Here is a 22,807-nt window from a genome sequence, read left to right on the forward strand (position 1 = left end):
CCGCGGGAGCAGATGGTCGGACGGTGCAGTTAATTGGTTACTGTTTAAGCGTCTTCTCATTTTGAGAGCTCGTCTTTCGTCGTCGTTCTCTCAATAACAAAAACAACAACAGAACAACACCCCGAACGCAGAGGCTACTCCGTCTAGCTTGTTTATCGCCGTCTGCTCGCGGCTTTGATCATCGGCCGGATCTCAGTCGTCTGACAGCGCCGAAGTATGATGGGAAACACTCATCACCGCTGCTGAGCAGCTGCTCGGAGCTGGAGCTGCTCGGCGGCGTAAACAGCTGAAGGCTGTGATTTATTTATGTATTACTCTTTCTGGCCAGCACCCAAGTGGGTTTTTTTCAGGACACTACAAAGCAAGTCGTGGGATCTCATCGGCCACGGGATAAATAAAGGTCACGAGATAAATGAACACAATCGACTGCTGGATGGACTCTTCCGCAGCCTTTTTAGGGCTCCACCTGGTGCGTTTATTAAAAAGTATATAAAGTAGGCCTTTTTTTTTGCTCTCTCAGCAGAAGAGGAGTGGGAACATAAATCACTGCCACGGTAAAACATAAAAAAGGATTAATCAGTGGTCAAACGAGGCCCTTCATGAAATACTCATCGGCGGCCATTAAAGATTTAGGTCCATCGGTTTGGGCCGACGGTTGCAAGAAAATGGCAGTTGTCACTCAGCTGATCACCGCCTCCGAGTCTCCTGACGTCAACGTAGAACACGTGGCATCGCCGTGAGAGAGAGAACTACACAGCTACACATTGGAAGTGTCGAAGATGTTCGACGCACGTGGTTAAAAGAGCATTTCGTAGGAAGACGAACGCAAAATAAGGAGGAACTTTTCCTCGTGACGTCACCCGTTGGTTTATGGACTGATGTTTTGAAGTCTTGAGCATTCAGCATTTTGGACATCGCCATCTTGGGGGTTTTTTTGCAACCAGAAGTGACGCTAGTGGGCGAAGCTAAGCATAACCAAAAGTTGAAAAATGTTTTTTTTTGTGAGACGAAAACACAGACAGCTCCCGTAAAACGGTGTGGTAGCGACCTGTCAATCACCTTGTAGCCCCGCCCTAAAGCATCCCCTGCTTTATGGTCTGTTTGACTCTAAATGACCATAATTTACTAAATGAACATCATGCTGTATTGAAGAAGACTTGAAACTAGAGATTGAGACATAAACTCATGTTTACAATGTTTACTGAGGGAATACATCAAGAGAAGTAGAGTCATTTATATAGACTTCTATACAACCAGAGGAGTCACCACCTTGTGATCAGGAGAGAGAATGCAGCTTTAACATATGAAGCATTGACTTCTATACAACCAGAGGAGTCGCCCCCTGGTGGTCAGGAGAGAGAATGCAGCTTTTACACATGAAGCATAGACTTCTATACAACCAGAGGAGTCGCCCCCTGGTGGTCAGGAGAGAGAATGCAGCTTTTACACATGAAGCATATACTTCTATACAACCAAAGGAGTCGCCCCCTGGTGGTCAGGAGAGAGAATGCAGCTTTTACACATGAAGCATAGACTTCTATACAACCAGAGGCGTCACCCCCTGGTGGTCAGGAGAGAAAATGCAGTGTTAACACATGAAGCATAGACTTCTATACAACCAGAGGCGTCACCCCCTGGTGGTCAGGAGAGAAAATGCAGTGTTAACACATGAAGCATAGACTTCTATACAACCAGAGGCGTCACCCCCTGGTGGTCAGGAGAGAAAATGCAGGCTTTAGGCAGTTCAGTATCGGCTTCACATTTCAGAAGTTCCACCTGTTTAAGAGCTTTTCTTAGTAACTCACGGGGCAGCATTGCCCCCTGGTGGAGGAGTAAAGAATACAAACCATCGACTGGACATTCAAAATCTGAAAACGTTTGTAATATTTTGTCAGTTGCAACAATAAAAATGTAAACTTGTTATTATTTTAACTTGTACTATTCTTAAAGAAAAATCCATAGCATACTGTATCTCTCTTCGACAATATACAACAGACAAAGCAGCAGTGAGACATTATTCTAACGTTAAGGAAATGCATTTAGGTGGGCATTCAATGCATTAATGATTTGTTCGTTCATCCTCTTGATACATTTCTTTGCATATTAATATGAAAAAGTATTTCATACTCTCATGTAGCTCTTGTGAAAACGTATTTGATTTAAAACTAACAAAATTAACATGCAAGTTATTCGGTAATCTCTTTTTAATCACTTCGGTAGCACTTTATAATAAGTACACACTATTTAGCATTAGTAAAGCATGAGTAAACACGTAATTCATAATTTATGAAGCATAAAGCATTGTTCCAACATGAATTAGTATGCAATTCATAAACACAGATATAAATGTGTTATTCTTGATTAATAAGCTTGACTATTATGTGTTTCATGATTGGGTTTTCATTCTTTATAAATGATGGATTCCCCATTGGTAAATTAAGTATTATATATTGCGAACCAATTATTAAGGATGTATAGATGATGCACTAATGGTTAACATGCGCTTTATACACATGTTTTAATACTGCAATTGAAGATTCATTCAGGTAGTTAGTACTAGTTAAGTATTAGTTAAGTATGACCCCATATAAAGTGAGAGCTATCGATGCTTTACAACGCATTAATAAATGACATTGAAAGGCCAGCAGTGCATTAAAGCTAACAAAAGTCTCAATTATCTTCTCAACAGAAAAGGGAAATAGACACAACACAAAGTGATTAAGATCATTAATATGATGGTGGGTGATGCCTGTCAGTGGCATGAGTGTTGAGTATGTTTAATAGTTTCCTGGCACTTACACATTATTGATTATGGGTATCTAGTCACAGCTAGCTAGCAGTGACGAGCTTGCTAGCTAGCTAGCCAGCTAGCAAGCTCGTCGCTAACTAGAGGTCCTGAGACGCGCCACCTCAGTTGCAAGTGGAACAATCCAGGTGATAGCTAGATACTCATAATCAATAATATGTATGTGCCTGCAAACTTTAAAACATACATATTATTGATTATGAATACTAGTGAGTTACTAATGAGTGTTCATGTTGGAATAATGCTTTATAAATGATGAATTCAGTGTTTACTCATGCTTAAATAATGCTAAATAGTGTGTACTTATTACGTGTTACCATCACATCTCACAACTTTTTTAATGCGCTTTTGCTTCAACTTTCTCCAATTTTTTCCTCATCATTATTATGATTATTTCAATCATTTATTCCAGTGTTTTGTTTGTTCTTGTATAGACTGGTTATATATATATATATATATATATATATATATATATATATATATATATATATATATATATATATATATATATATCTGTTTATATCTGTTTAATGGTTTCAATGTAGTTTATCTTGCTTTTGTTGGGCTTTCTGTTGTTCTATTGATTTGCTTTGTCCCTCAGAACACTTTACAAACTCATTTTTGTGTAAATAAAATAAATAAAGTTATTATTTAAGGGTGTGATACGTCACAGAAAACAAATTAAATGAGGCTCTGCTGCCCTCTACAGGTCGTGCTGCAAACATTTATACATATTTTATTTAAACACACATTACATCATGGTTTCAGATGATTTTTCAGCTAATAGGAAATATTAGGTCATGACGACTAGCACCAATAAAAGAGTTAGAGACCCCCACCTCCCCAATGTTGTTGCACGGAAGCGAGTGAGGTGGCGATGATGCCGCGAATGATTCATCTCGTGAGCTGTGACACAAGGAGGATGTGATCATGTGACATGTATTATTAGCCGAGTTAAATGCCAGGGACTGCATGTGCACACAGTTTATTTTTCTATTTAAAAAAAAATCCAATAGTGTATTGATTGTAATACATCATGCATTAACACTGACCTTGATTTTTTTGGGGGGGGGGGTGGGTGGGGAGTATTTATAATAAGAGTCTGGATTATGTGTGAATGCTGATGGAGCTGGTGTGTGGAGCTTTAAACTACATTTAGCAGACATATTTGTTATTCCAGTGGGTTTTTTTTTTTGGGGGGGGGGGGGGGAAGAGGTGCTCCTCGCCGACAGTGAGCTAAATGACAAAGAAGAGCCGACTCAGCCCGGACTATGACCGTTTTCTGGTTCCGCCGCTTTTCGCCGGAGGACGCGCGGAGGGGAGAGAACATTTGGCGGATTAAAAAAAACACTTGGCGGAGGTTGATTTGAGGAATTTTCAGCCCTGACCCTTTTTTCTTCTTCTTCCCATCACGAACGAGCGCCGTTACGTCGGAAGAGCAGCAAGAGCCGGTATCACAGCGAGTTTTTATTTTTTATTATTAGAACAGAAGAAGATACAAAAAAAAAAGACAAGAAAAAAAATATTAATCCGCTCAATACATAGATAATAATAATATTATTATTAAGAGTTTGCAAGTTGCCTCAAGACCAGTCTGGCTGCAACTGTCAGAAAACGGAGGAGTGGATACGCGCATGACCCGACACACATTACTGTAATACTGTACGCGGCCGCCGAGATAATATCCGTATTAAAAAAAAAAGAAAAGAAAAAAGAAAAACCCCGAAATAATCCCGAGGTAAGGAGCCGAACCCCGGCTGCTCCTGCGTTTCTCTCCCGCTCCTCTTCTCCTCCGCTTCCGTCTCTCAAAGAGTTCCGCCGCCGTCGACATTTCGCCACTAAATATATTTGTGTGCTTCCCGTCAGCTGCAGCCAGCGCAAGGATCTTTTTTTTTTTTTTTTTTTTTTTTTACTCCTCCTTCGTAATAAAGTCGCCATTTTGCTTCACTGCCTATATAAACCATCCCGTATTCTAATATTTGTTCCTCAAGGAGTCGGGGACCTACCTATCTTTTTTATTTATTTTCCCCCTGGCTTTATTTCTTCTATTTCTGGAGTCGCGTTTGGTGGAGGGAGGGAGGAGGGGAGGAGGGGGGTTGAAGAAAGTGCCTCGTGGTGTATAGCCTAAATATTAATGCAGGAGAGGAGGAGGAGGAGGACGGAGGAGGAGGAGGAGGAAGGGGGGGAGAAGGCTGCTGGAAACTGGGAATAAAAACGTAAAAGTATCCCAAGGATTTGCATTTTTTTTTTTTTTCATGTGCAGACGGAATCGGAATCTCTCCTCTGCTTTTTTTTTCTTCTTCCGCCTCGTCGTCGTCGTTGTCGGACAGGACGGCTGTCTTCCTCTTCCTCTCCTCATCCTCCTCCTCCTCCAGAGCCCAGTCTGACCGGTCCTTGACGCACAGCAGGTGTGATTGCCATGTAACGTAACGTTGGTGGGAAGAAAAACCAAAAAAAAAACGCCCACTTCGGTGCCCCCGTCCTCCCTCACGTGGGTGACCCCCACACCCCCACCCTCTGGTGCTGGGTGACCGCCCGACTGCTCAGGTAGGTGTGGCCGAAGAAAAAGAGAGAGTTTTGAACTCTGTAACCTTGTTGTGGTTGACACACACACTCACACACACACACACACACACACACACACACACACACACACACACACACTCACACACACACTCGGCATGGCACAGTGCCACGTGCGGGAGCTCAAACACTTCTTCCCAGGTTTGTGAGTGGGTGTCAGCCAGGTTTTGTTGTGTCTGGCTGAGATGTATAGTAATGTATGACCGTCGCTTATTTGTGGAAAGAATCTCAGAGGAAACAATGTGCAACAATGTTTCTTTTTTTTAAAACATTGCTGAACAGAGCAAAACTAGAAAGGGTTTTTGTATCCTTCGAGAATATTGTAGGAATGCCCAATATGTAACTTCAAATAAAAATAGCGCCGAGGTCCCGATGGAAACTCACGAGTATTGGCCAGCGTAGCGTCTCTTCGTGAAGTGAATATCTCGCCGTGTCTTTAAGAAGTCGAAAGGTGTTGCGTGTCAGACGACCTGCAGGAGTTCCTGCAACATGCAACTCGTCCCGAAGCGAGCGAGTAGCGTGTAGCGTGTAAACAGGCTCTAAGTGAGGGACCCCCCCTTTGTGTTTGTGTTGTAATTCATCAGGAGAGTGACAAAGAGCAAAGCATGCTGGGTCGTAAAGCAGTCCCACTTAGCATGCTGTCAGCCAGGCCTCCGTTAGACTGTCCCGTCCCGGAAAGGGGGGGACGAGGGTTCATCGAGGGAAGAGAACCCCCGAAAAAAGTGACATGAAGCAGGGCTGCAATGGGTGATGGTGCCGTGGCGTTTTCTAATAGAGAGACTTTATTTCGTATATAAAAGTCAAGATAGTCAATGGTGAGATCTCGTTAAAATGTTTTGCCCTGAATGGCAAAAATGTTTGTCAATAATTGCTCTTTTTGTCATAAAACTAAAGAAATATAAAACCATGAAAATAGGTCATTACAAAGATTTAATACCCGAAAGTGGCATCAAGTGGCGTCTCTCTCTCCGACGCTACAACAACAACAACGGGGTCTCGCGGAAACAGCTTAATAATAATAATACTTTGATTTTTATACAGCGCTTTTTCTGAATACTCAAAGACGCTTTACATATGATGAGAGGAGCTGCCATGCAAGGTGCCACATCACGACTATCTAACATTCATGCACCGTAGGCGCAGCTACGGGAGCAACTTTAGCTTAGCTAGCTAGCTAGCGGCTACGTTGGTGACGAACGCCGTGCGAGACGAGCGGTTTGACACAAAACTAAACGTCACGACTGCGAACTGAGACTTTTTTTTGTGTAATTCACGGCACAATTCAAACAGGAACAGATAAATATTTGTCTCTCACCGCTGACTACTGTACATATTTTCCCTCCAAAATAAGGACGCACCACATGTTTTTATAGCAAAGAAAGAAGGCGAGTAGCTTTGTCTCCCTTCCTCTCCCCCCCTCCCTTTTGACTCACCTCTTGTCTAATGGGAAGAGCATGGAGTTAGTGTGTAAGTGAGCGTATTGATTTTGAAATGAAACATGGAAGGTCGCGCCCTCATTAACGCCGCGGACGACGCGGTGCGCCTCCGATCAGACGACCTTCAGTCCGATAGCGGCGGGCGGGACGGTGAAGGAGGCGCGCCGTAGGATTAACGAGCGTCTCAGTAGAGCGCTGCAGGGATGACGTATGTCATGACGAAACAGGAAGTTAGCGTCGCACCGGTTAGCCCTCGACAAAAAGATTATTTCAGAAAATGATCTCTGAGAGAAACGCAGGTTGAACTCCACTTTTATGACTTTTGAAGCAGAAGAAGCTAACGTTAGCGAATAAAGGAGCTCCACCGCGGTCACATGACCTCACGTCTCCTCCACTAAGCTGAAGGACTAGTGAGGACGTCTAGTCGTCTCCTTTAGACTGAGACGCGTAGAAGCTTCTAAATTCACCCGAGGGGCGTTTACTGTCATGTTTTACGTTGTGGAAACAAAACTTTATGTGAACCGCGGAGCTTTTGTTCAGACGTCTAACCAAGACTTCCACATCTCTCCTGTGTGTTCTTGTCCCCCTCAGGCATGGAGAGCCCAAGTGGCCCCAGGCTTGTCAAGCTGTCCTCATCGGGGATGCCAAGGGGCCGGACCCCGAGGCACGGACATCCCCAGGAGCCGGTCAGAACCACGGCAGGCCCGGAGAACCACAGCACATACAGTGAGTGACCAGCTCACGGAGTTTCTTCTCACGGGTCGCTTTAAACGCGGGAACCGGGGAAAGCTTTTGTTCGTGTGACCCAAGAAAAGCTCTCGTTGCGCAGCATCCCATCATGCATGTATTTATGTATACGATATCAGACAGCAGGCCGAGGTAAAAAATGCACGGCCCGCCACTGATCTTACTGCTTTGCGATGAGGAGAAAATGTAATATCTCGATATTTGTCAACCAAATACCTGATATCGATATTGCAACTACATTGTGGGGATGTCCTTTTGTACTTTAATATATATATATATATATATATATATATATATATATATATATATATATATATATATATATATATATATATATATATATATATATACTGTATACAATCAATCTATAATATTGGTGTAAAGGATCGTCGTTGATTCGTAAGTGAAGTAAATATAGTTTTACTGGACAATAGTTGGTAAAAATATGATGTCATGTGATCGACATCAAGGCTTTCTAGTCGCTGATCCCCGATAAAGCTCACGTCTGCAGCAGGAGGAGAGCTAGTTGCGTTAGCATCACTGGCGCCAACAGCTAACGTGCAGAGGTTCCATTCAGTGACATCGTGATGCGTTCAGGGTCTGCTGGGCGAAGGTAAATTCTAACGTTATCGTGATGTAATCTTGTAAAATGTAGGTTTTTGGCAAAACACTTGCTTGATACAATAAATAATGATAAAATACAATCTTTTTATTTTCTAATCATTTGAATTGTGTGGATTTATGCAAATTAACAAATTACAAAGTAAAAGGATTCAATTTAGAATTTTTCACAGTTTTAAACTTGACTTCAGGTGCAGTTGAAATCATTTTTGGAACAGTGGTGACGCTTGTGTACCAGCTGCTGTATGACAAAACTAAACAACAAACAAACATGATCGGGGATCTGTTTAAAGTTACATTTGCTCCCTTTTTTTCCTTCTTTTGCGCTGATCCGACCCGCGACTCAAAACTGTGACCCGATCCAAACTGTGAATTTTCAGGTCCGTTGCGCCGCTGATGATGAATAATACAACGGCCTGATCGAGTTCTGAAACATCACTTTGCTGTCATGCAGCATTTAAAACCACGACACGCACGCAATAATACAACATCAGCGGATATCTCGTCTCGCATCAGGATATCCACGTAATATTATATATATATATGTGTGTGTATAGATGTATTGTCGAGCCCGATGACATACTAACACACGTGTGATGGTTGCATTTGTATTCTTGTAAATGCGTCTTTATGTTCCACCGGCTGTCGACCGCCTGGTCTTCTGTAATTGTTTTGTAGCTCATAGTAGCACGAGGCTGCGCGGCTTCTCTGGGATTTGATCAACATGCACACACATAACTGTCTCTCAGCTTCAACGTAATGCTACCTCTCTCGCCACAGAGGGGCCTGGAAACTACTTTTATTTTTGCTCAGATTGCCGTTACAGTGAGAAAACCAAACAAACAAAGTATTGCCAAGCACTGACATTAGTGAAACCCTGAGCCATCTGGATGGAGATGGAAGGTTTGGAAGGAGAGAGAGCCAGCCTGAGGAATTACGTCTCAATCCAGAACCCGGCAGATCATCAGGACTTTGTTAATAGAGTCTCGGTACTTGGAAAACTGGAGCTGCTCTAATATGACCCAGTTGTTTTGGTTGCTACAAAATAGCCCTCATTCCCTAGCACACACACACACACACACACACACACACACACACACACACACACACACACACACACACACACACACACACACACACACGGACATGCATGCTACTACAGCCTTCAGGGTTGAATTTGAATATTAACATGAAAAGAAAACAAATCCAACCACCTAGCTTGTGTGTGTGTGTGTGTGTGTGTGTGTGTGTGTGTGTGTGTGTGTGTGTGTGTGTGTGTGTGTGTGACAGTAATACAGAGCTTATTTTTGCCAGGCAGAACGGAGCAGGGAATCTGCTCAATCTTCTAACAGTTGGTAGTTTAGAAAAGATCCGTTGTCGGCACCCGTAGGACCTTATTTTGGCAACAAATATGTTTACGGTAATCAACAGCGAGAGACAAATAAAAAGTAAAAGCTTGATTAAAAAAAACACATCTCGTTACATTTGTGGAACGTAGCTAAGGCAGCTAGCTCGCTTGCCGGACGAGCTAGCTCTCTAGCCGGACGAGCTAGCTCGCTATCCGGACGAGCTAGCTCTCTAGCCGGACGAGCTAGCTCGCTAGCCGGACAAGCTAGCTCTCTAGCCGGACAAGCTAGCTCTCTAGCTGGACAAGCTAGCTCTCTAGCCGGACAAGCTAGCGGCCGCGTTGGTGACGCACATCGTGCGAGACGAGTTCACTGAACGGTTTCACAACAAATCTGCAACCAGGTCGACTTTCTGGACGCCACAAATCATCTTTTAAAATTAGACAAACATCACACGTCAGGGGCTCAGTGGAAGAGCAGGGTCGTCCTTCAATCAGAGGGTCTGTGGTTCGATCCCCGGCTCCGCTAGCCCATGTCAATGTGTCCTTGGGTAAGACACTTAAACCCAAATGACTCACATAGTTGTGTGTGTGTGTGTGTGTGTGTGTGTGTGTGTGTGTGTGTGTGTGTGTGTGTGTGTGTGTGTGAATGTTAGTTACTCCTGGTGGGCATGGTAGCTCCTCCCATCAGTGTATTACTGGGTGAATGATGTCATGTAGTGTTAAAGTGTTTTTACAGGTCGGAAAACTAGAAAAGCGCTGTGCAAGTACCGGTCCATTTTTCTTTTACGTGTCTGTCAGTCACGGCACAATTTAAATGGGATCAAAAGAATCATTTTGTCTCTCGTGCACTTTTCTTACCGAGTCGGCGTCCGACTCCTCATTGTTTACGAGCGATGTGCTGCGTCCGCTCTCACAGAATCGATTGTAGCAGGAACGCCTGCGTTTGAATGACAGGGTGTTTTCTGTGCAGCCTCTCAAAGAGTGTTATGTTTTATAGATTTTCTTCTTTTTTTTTACACTTTATTACTCAATAAACAAGATGTGTTTTAAATCACTCAGTGTGAAGTTGATAGTGGGCTTTGAGCTGATCTGTTTTGAGACTGGAGGGTGGAAACGAAAGACACACACTTGGCTGAGAGTCACTAATGAGTGTGTGTGCGTTCGTGTGCGTGTTCAGATAATGCTTTCGCAGGTAACGGCTTGGTCCTGGTGTTTACGGGACTTTTTCTGGTAACTTAAGACTTTCGTTTTCTTTTCCCACAGTTGATCCGCTTTGATTAAACTAGAGCTGCTCAAAAACCCACCACTGCAGTAATTACACACGTGTTTTGGGTTTTTTTGCAAGTCTGTGCTAAGGGCAGCTTCCAGCACAATTTGATTGCACACGATATAAATCTACAATCCGTTGTTTTTGTAGTCGAAGAATTGTCTCGTTTGGCTGGAAAGTCTCTCTTGCGGTATCTAGAACATTACCGGGGGTTTCCTCTTGCCTCTGGATGACTTAGTTGGTCACATTGCCAGCAGACTGAGTTCTTTACGTGATGAGGTTTTAAGATTCGCTGAGAGCATCCAGCGACCTTCGAGGGGAAACATCAACTGTAGGAATTGATTTAGACAAAGTGGAGCATGAGGAATTTTACATTTTCTTCTCCAAAAAAGAAAAAGTTGCACTGGATTACGGCGACATTGGTATTCCCCAACCCCCCTTTACTCAGATGCAGTCGAGGCTAAAAGATTACCGTCGACTTTGATGGGACTTTCTGTCGATCCCCGCAGCTAAAACACAAAATGCTTTACCTCTTCTTCAAACGACCTTTTTTTTCAAATCTGGCCCCCTTTAGCTTATTAATCATCAGTGTCTGGCGCTTGAGCTAATGATGAGGAGAGATGCTACAGTACTAATCATAATGAGCCCGGCGCTAGCTTGTCTATCCCGGGGGGTTGGGGTGGGACTGTGAGTCTCGGTTTGGGGAGACAAAGACATCAATATCTAACCGTGGGAGCTCGGCCTTTGTCCGCTGTACACAGTGTGCTCTTCAGATAATCAGGTACCGCATTATCTGCTGCTCGTGTTTCATTTTTCATTCGGTGTTCATGGAAAGTTTGGACTTTTCCCTCCACCGCATCGTGCTATCAGTCCTCACGCTGATCAATTAATGCCCTGGCATGAAAACGATGTAGAAATCCTGTGCTTTTTTCTTCTTTTTCTTTGGTGGTGGTGGTGGTTTCCTGAAACCCCCTCAGGGATCTTTCATGCATGGAAACGAAGGGCGCTGTGAAGCGGGTTTGAGTGCTTGCGTCTCCTGAAGTGGTGCGGTTGAGCTGTCACCTCGCAGGAAAGGATGTGGTCCTCGAGGGTGACTTGTCTCTCTATTTCTTTCTTGCTCTCACTTTTTTTTTTTTTCACGTTGACATCTTATTAGAGCTCTGGGTTTTTCTTCTCCACCAGCAGTCTAAGCTGTTAAACAACTTTCAGTGAAAGTATTTGGACAGAACTAATGCTGCTCTGCCAAAAGCTTTAGGCAAGCCCTGGAATTAGGCTCCTTTTTGCAAGCATAAATGAGTAGACTCTAGGCGCGCGTGTGTGTGTGTGTGTGTGTGTGTGTGTGTGTGTGTGTGTGTGTGTGTGTGTGTGTGTGTGTGTGTGTGTGTGTGTGTGTGTGTGTGTGATCATTCTTCCCTCTTTCCCTACCTGACCCCAGGACACAATGTTCCTCTTGGGCATATAGACAGCATATTTAAATTTCCATTGAATTGTATTGTGTGAAGGTGCTTCCTTGTCCCTTTTTTCTGGTAGCAAACATCCAAAGAATGCCTAAAAGCTTCTGTGTGGTGGGATGCACCTACAGCAGGGTAAAGAACCCAACGATTACGTTTTTATAAAAGAAATGGATTCGTACAAACATTTACCGTTCATTTCGTGGTCATTTGACTAGAACCACGTTTATGGAAGAGAGCGGATGCAGATGGATAGCTAGCTCGTTAGCTTGTCCTTCTCCAGAGCGGCAGGGAAAGCACGGTGGAATTAGCGAGCTAGCTAAACAGCAAGCTGTCCTCTAGTTAGCTAGCTTGATAATTCCACCTTGATTTCATGCTACACTGGTTACAGAAAAAGGAGCCGAATAAAGTTGTCACTCATGATATCAGTGAGTCCGCGACTTAGTTGGTAAGGAAGTTAGCATGCTACAATGGTCGCAATGGCAACTGTGCACATAAAAATAGCCGCTGCTCTGACCATCCTGCTACGTACATTTGAATGGGAATGGCCATTCTACTATTTTATTTTTACGTTATCAGCTGAACCAACTGAGGATTCAAGCAGTAAGACTTGAGGATGTATAACGTTTCGTGTGCAGCAAGCATTTTTTCCAAATGTCAGTTTTAGGCTGAATTTATATCTGTAAGTTAAGCAACTTGTGTTTCAGTGGAATATCAATTAATCAGATGGCTATGCAGTATTCTGTTTGCAAATGCCTTTGCTACCAACGGTTGCTTGCTAACGCATAGCTAATATTAGCTCGCTAACAGCTAAGTTGTCCCGTTGTAATTTTAGTAGTACACGTAGGGTGCTAAAATACTTCGTTGACATTTTTAGTGTTTTGTTAGCGTTCCAGTCCTTCGTTGCGTGTTGTTTTCCTGTGCGTCGGGCATCCAGAGTTGGGAAACGCCATTTTTCGACTACACCTTGAATAAGGAAGGTAGCGCCGTATTAGCACTTTAGTAGCACTTACGGATAGCACTTTGTAGTTTAACTTTTTTGAAGAAATTGTACTTTCTTGATTCTTGTTGTTCTGAGTTTGTACTCATGGTTGAATGCATTGTAAGTCGCGTTGGATAAAAGCGTCAGCTAAATGAAATGTAATGTAATCTCTATCAGTACGGGGAAGGTCTGCACGTTATGAAGCATTAGTTAAGTATGAGTAAACACTTAATTCATAAGTTATAAAGCATTGTTCCACACTTTATGAATCCTGGATTTACCATTTGTAAATGAAGTATTATATAATGCTTCATAGTGTGCAGTTATTATGAAGTGTTGCCTTTAGAGAGACCTCTCTTGGTCACTGCTGTCTCTAACTTGGCCAAATATTATAGAGACAAACAAAAATAAACGGGAGCACTTCATATTAACTGCACGCTATGAAGCACTATATAATACTTCATTTAACAATGGTGAAGCCATCATTTATAAAGTGTGGAACAATGCTTTATAAATGAGGAATTAAGTGTTTACTAATTCTTAACTAATGCTTCATAGCGTGCAGTTATTATGAAGTGTTATGTCTAGTGTTCTCAAATGACAGTCCACTGTACTCTGACTGCAGGACCTTCAGTTCAGGCCTATCTGCTGACCTTGCACATTTGCCTCAGCAGCAATCTACTGCCTTCTCACACTTCCTCTCGCTCGTTTGTTGGCTTTCGCTACATTTTCCTTTTCATCCTCATCTTTCTCTCTTCTCATTCATTAGGCAGTATTATGAGCAAGTGCATCCATCCCTTCAACCATCCTCAAGTCTCATATTTCTTATAGTTTTCTAGTTCTCGCCTGCCGATGCTTTGAGTCTCGGAGATTGGTGAAATAACAAAACGGGTAAAATCGATATAAAGAGCTCTAGATTGGAGAGTGTTAGTTTTGGGATGAAATTGAATTCCGGTGCTTTTCTCAGCCTGATGCTGCATCTCGTTTTTTGAGGAGAGTTCTTTGTCATTGTTGTCACACTTTCATTTGGCAAGCTTGAGGAAGGCAGATGAGAAGCAATACAGAGAAATGGGAGAGGAGAGAGATTGAGTTGGTGAGTCACTGTCCATAAGGAGTCCTCTGCAAACAGTCTGGAGCATGCATTGTCTGGCTGGCTGGTGTATATGTTATGTGGCGTTGCATAAACGCATGTCTTTTTTTAATGGGTGCTGGAATATGAACTGTGTGTAATGTGTATACAAAGACTGTATACATAATAAGTGGACGTAGTCACCGCAACGTCAATCATTGGTTTGTAGACTGCCTTTTCGAAGCCTCAGATTTTGCATTTTGTCCGTCGACATCTTGTTTTATGGCTGTTGTTATCTTGGTTTTGTAGTATTCGCCGTCTTGGATTTTGTCCTCCATCATATTGGCTTTTGCCGACCATTCCCATCGTGGTTTCTGGCTGTCCCCATCTTGGTTTTTGGCCTCCGCCATCTTGGTTTCTGGCTATCCCAATCTTGTTTTTTAGCCTCTTACCATCTTGGTTTTTGGCCTCCGCCATCTTGGTTTTTGCCTACCATCACTACTGTGGTTTCTGGCTGTCCCCATCTTGGTTTTTGGCCTCCGCCATCTTGGTTTTTGCCTACCATCACTACTGTGGTTTCTGGCTGTCCCCATCTTGGTTTTTAGCCTCCACCATCTTGGTTTTTGCCTAAGATCCCATCTTGGTTTTTAGCCTCTACCATCTTAGTTTTTGGCCTCTGCCATCTTGGTTTTTGCCTTACATCACTATCGTGGTTTCTGGCTGTCCCCTTCTTGGTTTTTGGGCGTCACTATTTAGTTGTTTTGCCCCTCACCATCTTGTCTTTGCCACCAGAAGTGAAACTAGAGGGTGGAGCTAAATACACTGAACAAGACATGAAAGCAAACTGTGAAATGGTTAAAATGCTACGTACTGTCAATCACACGGTGGCCCCGCCCTAAAGAACAATCTGCTTTATGGTCTATTTCACTTGAAACGAGAGATTGAGACCATAAACTCATCATTTTGACAATGTTTACTGAGGTATTAAATCAAGTGACAACTAGGCTCCTCGTCATTTTTCATAGACTTCTATACAACCAGACTTCTTCTTGCAACCAGAGGAGTTGCCCCCTGCTGGTCAGTAGAGAGAATGCTGGTTTAAGGCACTTCGCTTCACCTTTTCAGACCCGGAGGTATCCCCATCATGTGTGTAACCCACAACACGCCTCATAAATGGCATATTCCCCCATTATCCATGTGTATTTTCTCAAATCAAGTCGTATATTTAAATATGTTTTTATTCGGTTCGCATTCAGTTCCCCTGTCAACATCATCCCCCGGGAATCCACTGGCCGCATGTGTGGCCAGTCACCCGAAGCCATTGTGGTTGGATGTCACTAAACATACTATTGGCCATGAGTCAAGTAGACATTGGGAAATAGATCAGGTTTCCAATAATATGAAGCCTGCAAGCTGATGTGAGAGGCTGTAAGAATCGATGCAGGTCTGAAGAAGCCGCCGGGGCTCTGTGAGTCACCAGATTATGTAGCAAGAACTCTCAAGCTCTTTTCTTTGATTTGGCTGCTTTCAAGTGTGGTTAAGTGGCGCTAGTAAACTGAGCCCACAGGTCTGTGTGGGGATTCCTGGCCTCGACACAGTACGGTAGCTCACACCGCTGAAGGCCGTGAAACTCTCTTTTTTGTGTGTTTAGGACACTGACACTTCTTGGCCTGAACACTAATGACCTGTTATTTAGTATAAAAACATCTCCTTCTCTGTGTCTGCTAGCAAAGTAAACCTTTAAAGCATTCTGTCCATTACAGAGCCACCACAAGTTTGGTACCACCCAATACTAGAGTCGAAGAAAACAAACAATTAATGCTGCTATTATTCTCATTCATTACTGTCTATAATTTTCATTTTACAATGTGGATCTATTCTGTAACATCTATTGCATGTCTGTCCATCCTGAAAGAGAGAGACAAACTACATTTTAAAAAAGCATGTTTTATTTTATTTTTGACGAAATAAAGGGACGATCAAATGTTGATTTAATTCAGACTTTAAATGATAGAATTTATTTATCAAAGGTGGTTCATACCTCCAAAGGTTAAGCCATTAGGGGATAATCTAACTCAAAGAACCAGTAAATATCATAGAAAGTTAATATAAAGCAGGCAGCTCACAATCACATCCCAGCAGATCGTCTTTGTTTTTTGCTCATAGCCCCCTAAAGCTACGCCACGTTTGATAAGCCTCTGGGGTCCTGCTGTAGCCAGTGGGTATCCGGGGGCCAAGACTTCCTTTTCAGTGCACTGCTGGTTTTTTTACAGTCTTTGCAACTTGAGATGCGAGACTGGAGTTGGAGTGGAGAGGCAGGCGGGAGTAGCCAGTTTACAAGTTAATTTTAAACCAATAAAAAGCTAAATCATTGTCAAGACAGTAGGCGGCGGGTTCCCAGATTGTATTTCTGCCAATGTGTTCTGCCCTTTTTTGCTCTCCACATAGTCACAGTGACCTTTGACCACCAAAATATAGTCAGTAAATTTTTGTTTTTTTCTGAGATGTCACGTTTACAAGAATGGGACAGATGGACGGACCAGGTGGTAAACTCCAGTTCTGAAGCTAAAGTGTCCATAAACTTGCAACCATCAGGGGGCAACCCCTGATGGTTGTATAGAAGTCTATGCTTCATGTGTAAAAGCTGCATTCTCTCTCCTGACCAGCGGGGGCGACACCTCTGGTTGTATAGAAGTCTATGCTTCGTGTGTTAAAGCTGCATTCTCTCTCCTGACCACCAGGGGGCGACACCTCTGGTTGTATAGAAGTCTATGCTTCGTGTGTTAAAGCTGCATTCTCTCTCCTGACCACCAGGGGGCGACACCTCTGGTTGTATAGAAGTCTATGCTTCATGTGTTAAAGCTGCATTCTCTCTCCTGATCATCAGGGGGAGACTCCTCTGGTTGTATAGAAGTCTATGCTTCATGTGTTAAAGCTGCATTAAAGTTGTTGTGAGAGAGAGAGAGAGAGAGAGAGAGAGAGAGAGAGAGAGAGAGAGAGAGAGAGACTCAGTGAGGTTTTCTTTCAGTTAGTCAGTGTCTGGGTCACAAGACTGTTCTGGTGCTACTCCACCTCTCTCTCTCTCTCTCTCTCTCTCTCTCTCTCTCTCTCTCTCTCTCTCTCTCTCTGCTTCTACTTACTCACTGTCTGGAATCAGGCCCGACTAGGAGGGTGTTATGGGGACATCGTCAAAGAGAGGTGCGTATGTGACGGGAAGGTTTGTACTCTGTGTGTGTGTGTGTGTGTGTGTGAGAGAGAATAAGAGCTCAGGATGACAAATAACACCTAGGAAAATAGGATGTAGCAGCAGGAGGTGTGTGTGTGTGTGTGTGTGTGTGTGTGTGTGGAAGTGTTGACGTGCCAGTAAACGTGGTAGAGAAGTAAAACACACAATGAATGAACTTCCAGTCGACCAGTCCAGCTTACACATTAATTAAAAGCGGCGGTTACACTCCGCCCGGTGTGCGTCCGGCCGGATCAAATTCTGCGCCCGTTGAGATCGAGGAAGAAGTCGTGTCCTCTTTCCGTGGAGTTGTGTCAGCGCTGTGTTTGTGTGTGTGTGTGTGTGTGTGTGTGTGTGTGTGTATGTCGTCTCTCTCGAATCTACAGTATGTCCAAAACACCCACTGTGCAGACGCAGACAAAGGCTCCTGTGTGAGTGTTTGTCAAGGAAAACAAATGACTGTTCTGTGTGTGTGTGTGTGTGTGTGTGTGTGTGTGTGTGTGTGTGTGTGTGTGTGTGTGTGTGTGTACCTTTGCACTCAGGGGGAGCAGTTGCAGGCGTAGCTAGGAGAAGTTGGTGGTTATTTGAGATCATTCGGCAGCTGCCAGCACTCCTGGGTCCCGACTCTTCTTCTTCTTCTTCTTCTTCTTCTTCTTCTTCTTCTTCTTCTTCTTCTTCTCTTCTGTTCTTCTTCTTCTCTTCCGTGTGGAGCAACAGTTGCAGACAGCTGTGAGAGCGAGTCATGGTTTGACATTATTGAACAGCTGTTTTTATCCCCGTGGTCTTGTGCCGAGAGAAGCCGGCCTCTCGGTCTCACACAATGGACCCGCTTTGTTTCGCCCCAAGACAATGGTTGCGATTGCTCGGCGCCAGCATTCGCTTCTCAAAGACCGTGAAGAAGAAGTGGACGGAGTTTGGGCATTTTTGGTTGTTGCCATCTTGTTGTTTTTTTTTTTTTTTTTTTGCAACCAAGAGTTGGAGGAATGAATAAGACGTTTATAGGCGAGCAAAATGAAATGAAGGGGTTGAAGTTGTCGAGCTGCCGAAGTGGAGAAAATCAAATCATTTAAAGTTTGTTTGGCGGGTTTTCCTTTACTAAATATTTACACAGTGAGATTTTTGAAAAATACCCAACAGTAATGTGGATATTATGATGAGGGGTTAAAGGCAAATAATGGAACTTGCTTTTACAATTTACTGTCACGCAACCTTTAAAACCACCTGTTACGATATCCAAAATCTCAGGTGTCATGACAGCGATATGAGATTAATAAATTACTCATAGATCACAATATAGCACATTTTCTGGCATTTTAATAAATGAATGGTGCAGATATTAATAACCACATGGTAAAAACCTATTTTGTTGTACAACTGCGTGAGTTTAATACTTTGCAAATGAAAGGTGCAGTTTATTTTTATTTGATTAAGAAATTGAGTGCAAAAGCTTCGCCCAACGGAAATATATATTGCAGTTAGGCTGCTGTTTATTATAGAATAAGTATAAACTATAAACACGTTTTATCGTTTGATGATATGTATCGTCATATTGCCCATCCCTGTCAATCACCTTGTAGCCCCGCCCCTAAAGCGTCCCCTGCTTTTTGGTCTGTTTGACTCTAAATGACCATAATTTACTAAATGAACATCATGCTGTATTGAAGAAGACTTGAAACTAGAGATTGAGACATAAACTCATGTTTACAATGTTTACTGAGGGAATAGATCAAGAGAAGTAGAGTCACTTATATAGACTTCTATACAACCAGAGGAGTCGCCCCCTGGTGGTCAGGAGAGAGAATGCAGCTTTAACACATGAAGCATAGACTTCTATACAACCAGAGGAGTCTCCCCCTGGTGGTCAGGAGAGAGAATGCAGCTTTAACACATGAAGCATAGACTTCTATACAACCAGAGGAAGTCAGGAGAGAGAATGCAGCTTTAACACATGGAGCATAGACTTCTATACAACCAAAGGAGTCGCCCCCTGGTGGTCAGGAGAGAAAATGCGGCTTTAACACATGAAACATCGATTTCTATACAACCAGAGGAGTCGCCCCCTGGTGGCTATACAGTGCTGCAGGAATGATACTCTGCATTGATACTCTGCATTTTTGCACTTCCGGTTTTGTTAATGTGCTTTTGGTTAGTTGTCTGCAATAAGGTAAGAAAATACGTGAGTTTTGAAGCTGTGATAAAAGACGGTTTGCTAACAGGTTTACAAATGAGACGACTAGTCCGCCTTCACAGCCTGGTTGTGTTTAAACTTGTGTTCATGTGACCGCGGTGGAGTTCCTTTATAGCCTAACGTTGGCTTTTTACTGCTGCCGATTGCATTTATGCTTGTGAAGTGATAAAAGTGTATCATGAACTTCTGTTTGCCACAATGATCCAAAACCCAGTGGACACATCTCATTGGATCCCTGCAGCCCTCTATATATATATAACAAAGTGAAAAGTAGCGTCATTTTCTATACAATCAGACTTTAAAATTGCAACCAGAGGAGTCGCCCCCTGATGGCTGTTAGAAAGAATGCAGGTTGAAGAAGCTTCACTGTGTGCTTCCCTATACTCAAGCAGAGCAAAGTAAAATATACTGGACACATGTTTTTATATTTCACCCCAGGCAAGACAAGTCTGCTGTAATATATTATTTTGTACAGATACATTTGCACCTGTGCTTCCTCCAATTATGTGTGTGTGTGTGTGTGTGTGTGTGTGTGTGTGTGTGTACGTGTCCAATTGCATTGTAGCCCTCAGTGTGTCGGCCTAATAGCGCCGCCTGCTTAAACGAGGCCTCTGATAATGGTAACTAAGACAAGTGGGTCTTATTCCCATAGCAACAAGAACATATCTTTCCCCAGAGCAGAATTCATTAATTACGCCTTTCTTTTTAGCGAGACCTTTATTTTTCTAAGACAGGAATTAGAATGCACGCTCAATTTCCTCCTCAGCACAAGAGCTGCAGCGCCGACTGCATCGCCTCCCCAGCTGCTCCCAGACAGCTACCAGAGAAACGCTCTGCCGCCTGGAGAATATTAATACACTCATATCTATGCACACACATCCCACAGCCTGGTAATGCTTTTGTGTACTTGTTTTGTGCGTCTCGGTGTGTGTGCGTTTTCTTCTTTTTTTTCTGTGTCCCAAAAACGCAGCCAGCGACACTTCGCTGCTTCTCATTCGAACTCGTTCAGCCTCGCCTTATATTTCTATTCCAGCTCATTATGGGCGACGCCGAAGTACAAGATTACGTGTAATCCGTCGGAGCGCGTTTGTGTCGGCGCTCCAGTGAGAAACGGAAAGAAAGACAGATGAGGGGAGAAGGGGAAAGTTGATGCTGTGTAATAAAAAACCGAGCGGAGGTCATGGCAGGTTAGGTCTGGATTGCGTTTTTATACACATTAACGTCACCGTTTTTTTTTTAGGGGGCCATTCTTTTTCTATTTTTTTGGGTTGTTGTTTGAGCGGCGATGGCAGGTAGTCAGTTCATTCATTTGATGGAGAAAAAAATCCCTCCAAGCATTTTTCTATAATCCTCGTCGGCAGTCTGAGTGCTCTGATCCGCCGCAAATGAGCTGCAGCAGACGCGTGCATCCTGCCGCTGCTCGTCAGCGAGGAGGAAGTAGAAAGCAGTTGGCGGAGCTGCGTTCCTAAATCGTATACTTTTCTAAAAACTTCTACTGCAGCTGCCCTTACAAAGTACGTACTTATGCATGCAGTATGCATTCAACTGGGACCAGCCGGCAACCTCCGGTTCTGAAACGTGAAGCCAATGCTGAAGTGTCTTACAGCTGCATTCTCTCTAATGTCCATCAGGGGGCGACTCCTCTGGTTGTATAGAAGTTGGGCTATATTTAGACTGTGAAAGAGTGACGTAGAGACGCCGTATCCGTCTCTGGGAGCGACCTGTCAATCACCTTGTAGCCCCGCCCCTAAAGCATCCCCTGCTTTATGGTCTGTTTGACTCTAAATGACCATAATTCACTAAATGAACATCATGCTGTATTGAAGAAGTCTTGAAACTAGAGATTGAGACATAAACTCATGTTTACAATGTTTACTGAGGGAATACATCAAGAGAAGTAGAGTCATTTATATAGACTTCTATACAACCAGAGGAGTCACCCCCTGGTGGTCAGGAGAGAGAATGCAGTGTTAACACATGACGCATATACTTCTATACAACCAGAGGAGTCGACCCCTGGTGGTCAGGGGAGAGAATGCCGCTTTAACGCATGAAGCATAGACTTCTATACAACCAGAGGAGTCACCCCCTGGTGGTCAGGAGAGAGAATGCCGCTTTAACGCATGAAGCATAGACTTCTATGCAACCAGAGGAGTCCCCCTTTTGATGGTCAGGAGAGACAGAATGCAGCTTTAAGACATGAAGCATATACTTCTATACAACCAGAGGAGTCTCCCCCTGGTGGTCAGGGGAGAGAATGCAGCTTTAAGACACTGGCTTCACTTTTCAGAACCGGAGGTTGACCCTGAACTTTGACCCTCTTGCTCATATATCCGTTACGCAAAGGATTGTGGGTCAGAATAGCCAGAAAAGCATCCTGAAAAATGCAAACGTCCATCATGTCTACTTCAAAGGAGTTTCCCGTTGACATTCTCCACATCTGATATGACTGAAGCGGCGCCCCTGTCTCCCGCCCTCGCCTTCGTTTCTGCCGCCGCTATCCGGTCTCGCCGGATCAATGCCGGGGAGTCGAGAGCGCCTGTAGAGACGTGTCGCTCCGAGGAGCAGAGGACGACCTGCAGCTCAGTCATTCAGAATTCTGCTTGGTCAGAGGAAGAAGTCCTCTGCTCAAGCAATTCCCTCCCTCAGCATCCTCCCCTCCCCTCCTTCTTCCTCCACAAGCTCACACTCGTCCTCGGCTCCCCTCCATCTTCCCCTCCCTTCCCCTCTCGCTCAAGCAGCACTGTGTGGAGGGAATAGAGCGCAGGGCGGATAGCGCAGAGGTCTAATGGCAGCAGAGAAGAGAGCGCTAATGAGCAGGTCCTGCGAAGTAGGCGTGGAGAAAGATCGGGAAGGGTGTTTTCGGAGGGAAGAGGGGAAGGCGAAGAGAGAAAAACGAGATATGAGGTGAGGGAAAAAGAGAGAGAGAGAGAGAGAGACAGTTGCCTGGCGAGTGCTGTGTCAGAGGTTCACTGAGGCCGCTAGCGATTTATAGCGGATTTATTTGGCTGCACAGATGGCCTTCACCTGCACTGCCCTCTCTACTTTCTCCTCCTCAGTCCTTCCCACAATGCAGTAGGACGACT

The 22,807-nt window shown here is 43.8% G+C and overlaps 1 protein-coding gene across 1 annotated transcript in view; it reads left to right on the forward strand.

Moving 5' to 3' along the window:
• Positions 1 to 7,418: 7,418 nt before the first annotated feature.
• The window catches only part of znf512b (zinc finger protein 512B), a gene marked incomplete at both ends in the record, with an annotated part of 33,541 nt that continues 18,152 nt past the window's right edge, over positions 7,419 to 22,807 (forward strand). The window contains one exon of the mRNA XM_079226446.1: positions 7,419 to 7,551. Within this exon, the coding sequence (XP_079082572.1) occupies positions 7,419 to 7,551 (133 nt within the window). The remainder of the gene's footprint in view (positions 7,552 to 22,807) is intronic.

The sequence above is a fragment of the Taurulus bubalis genome (genome assembly GCF_910589615.1).
Source record: "Taurulus bubalis genome assembly, chromosome: 11".
Lineage (NCBI taxonomy): Eukaryota > Metazoa > Chordata > Actinopteri > Perciformes > Cottidae > Taurulus > Taurulus bubalis.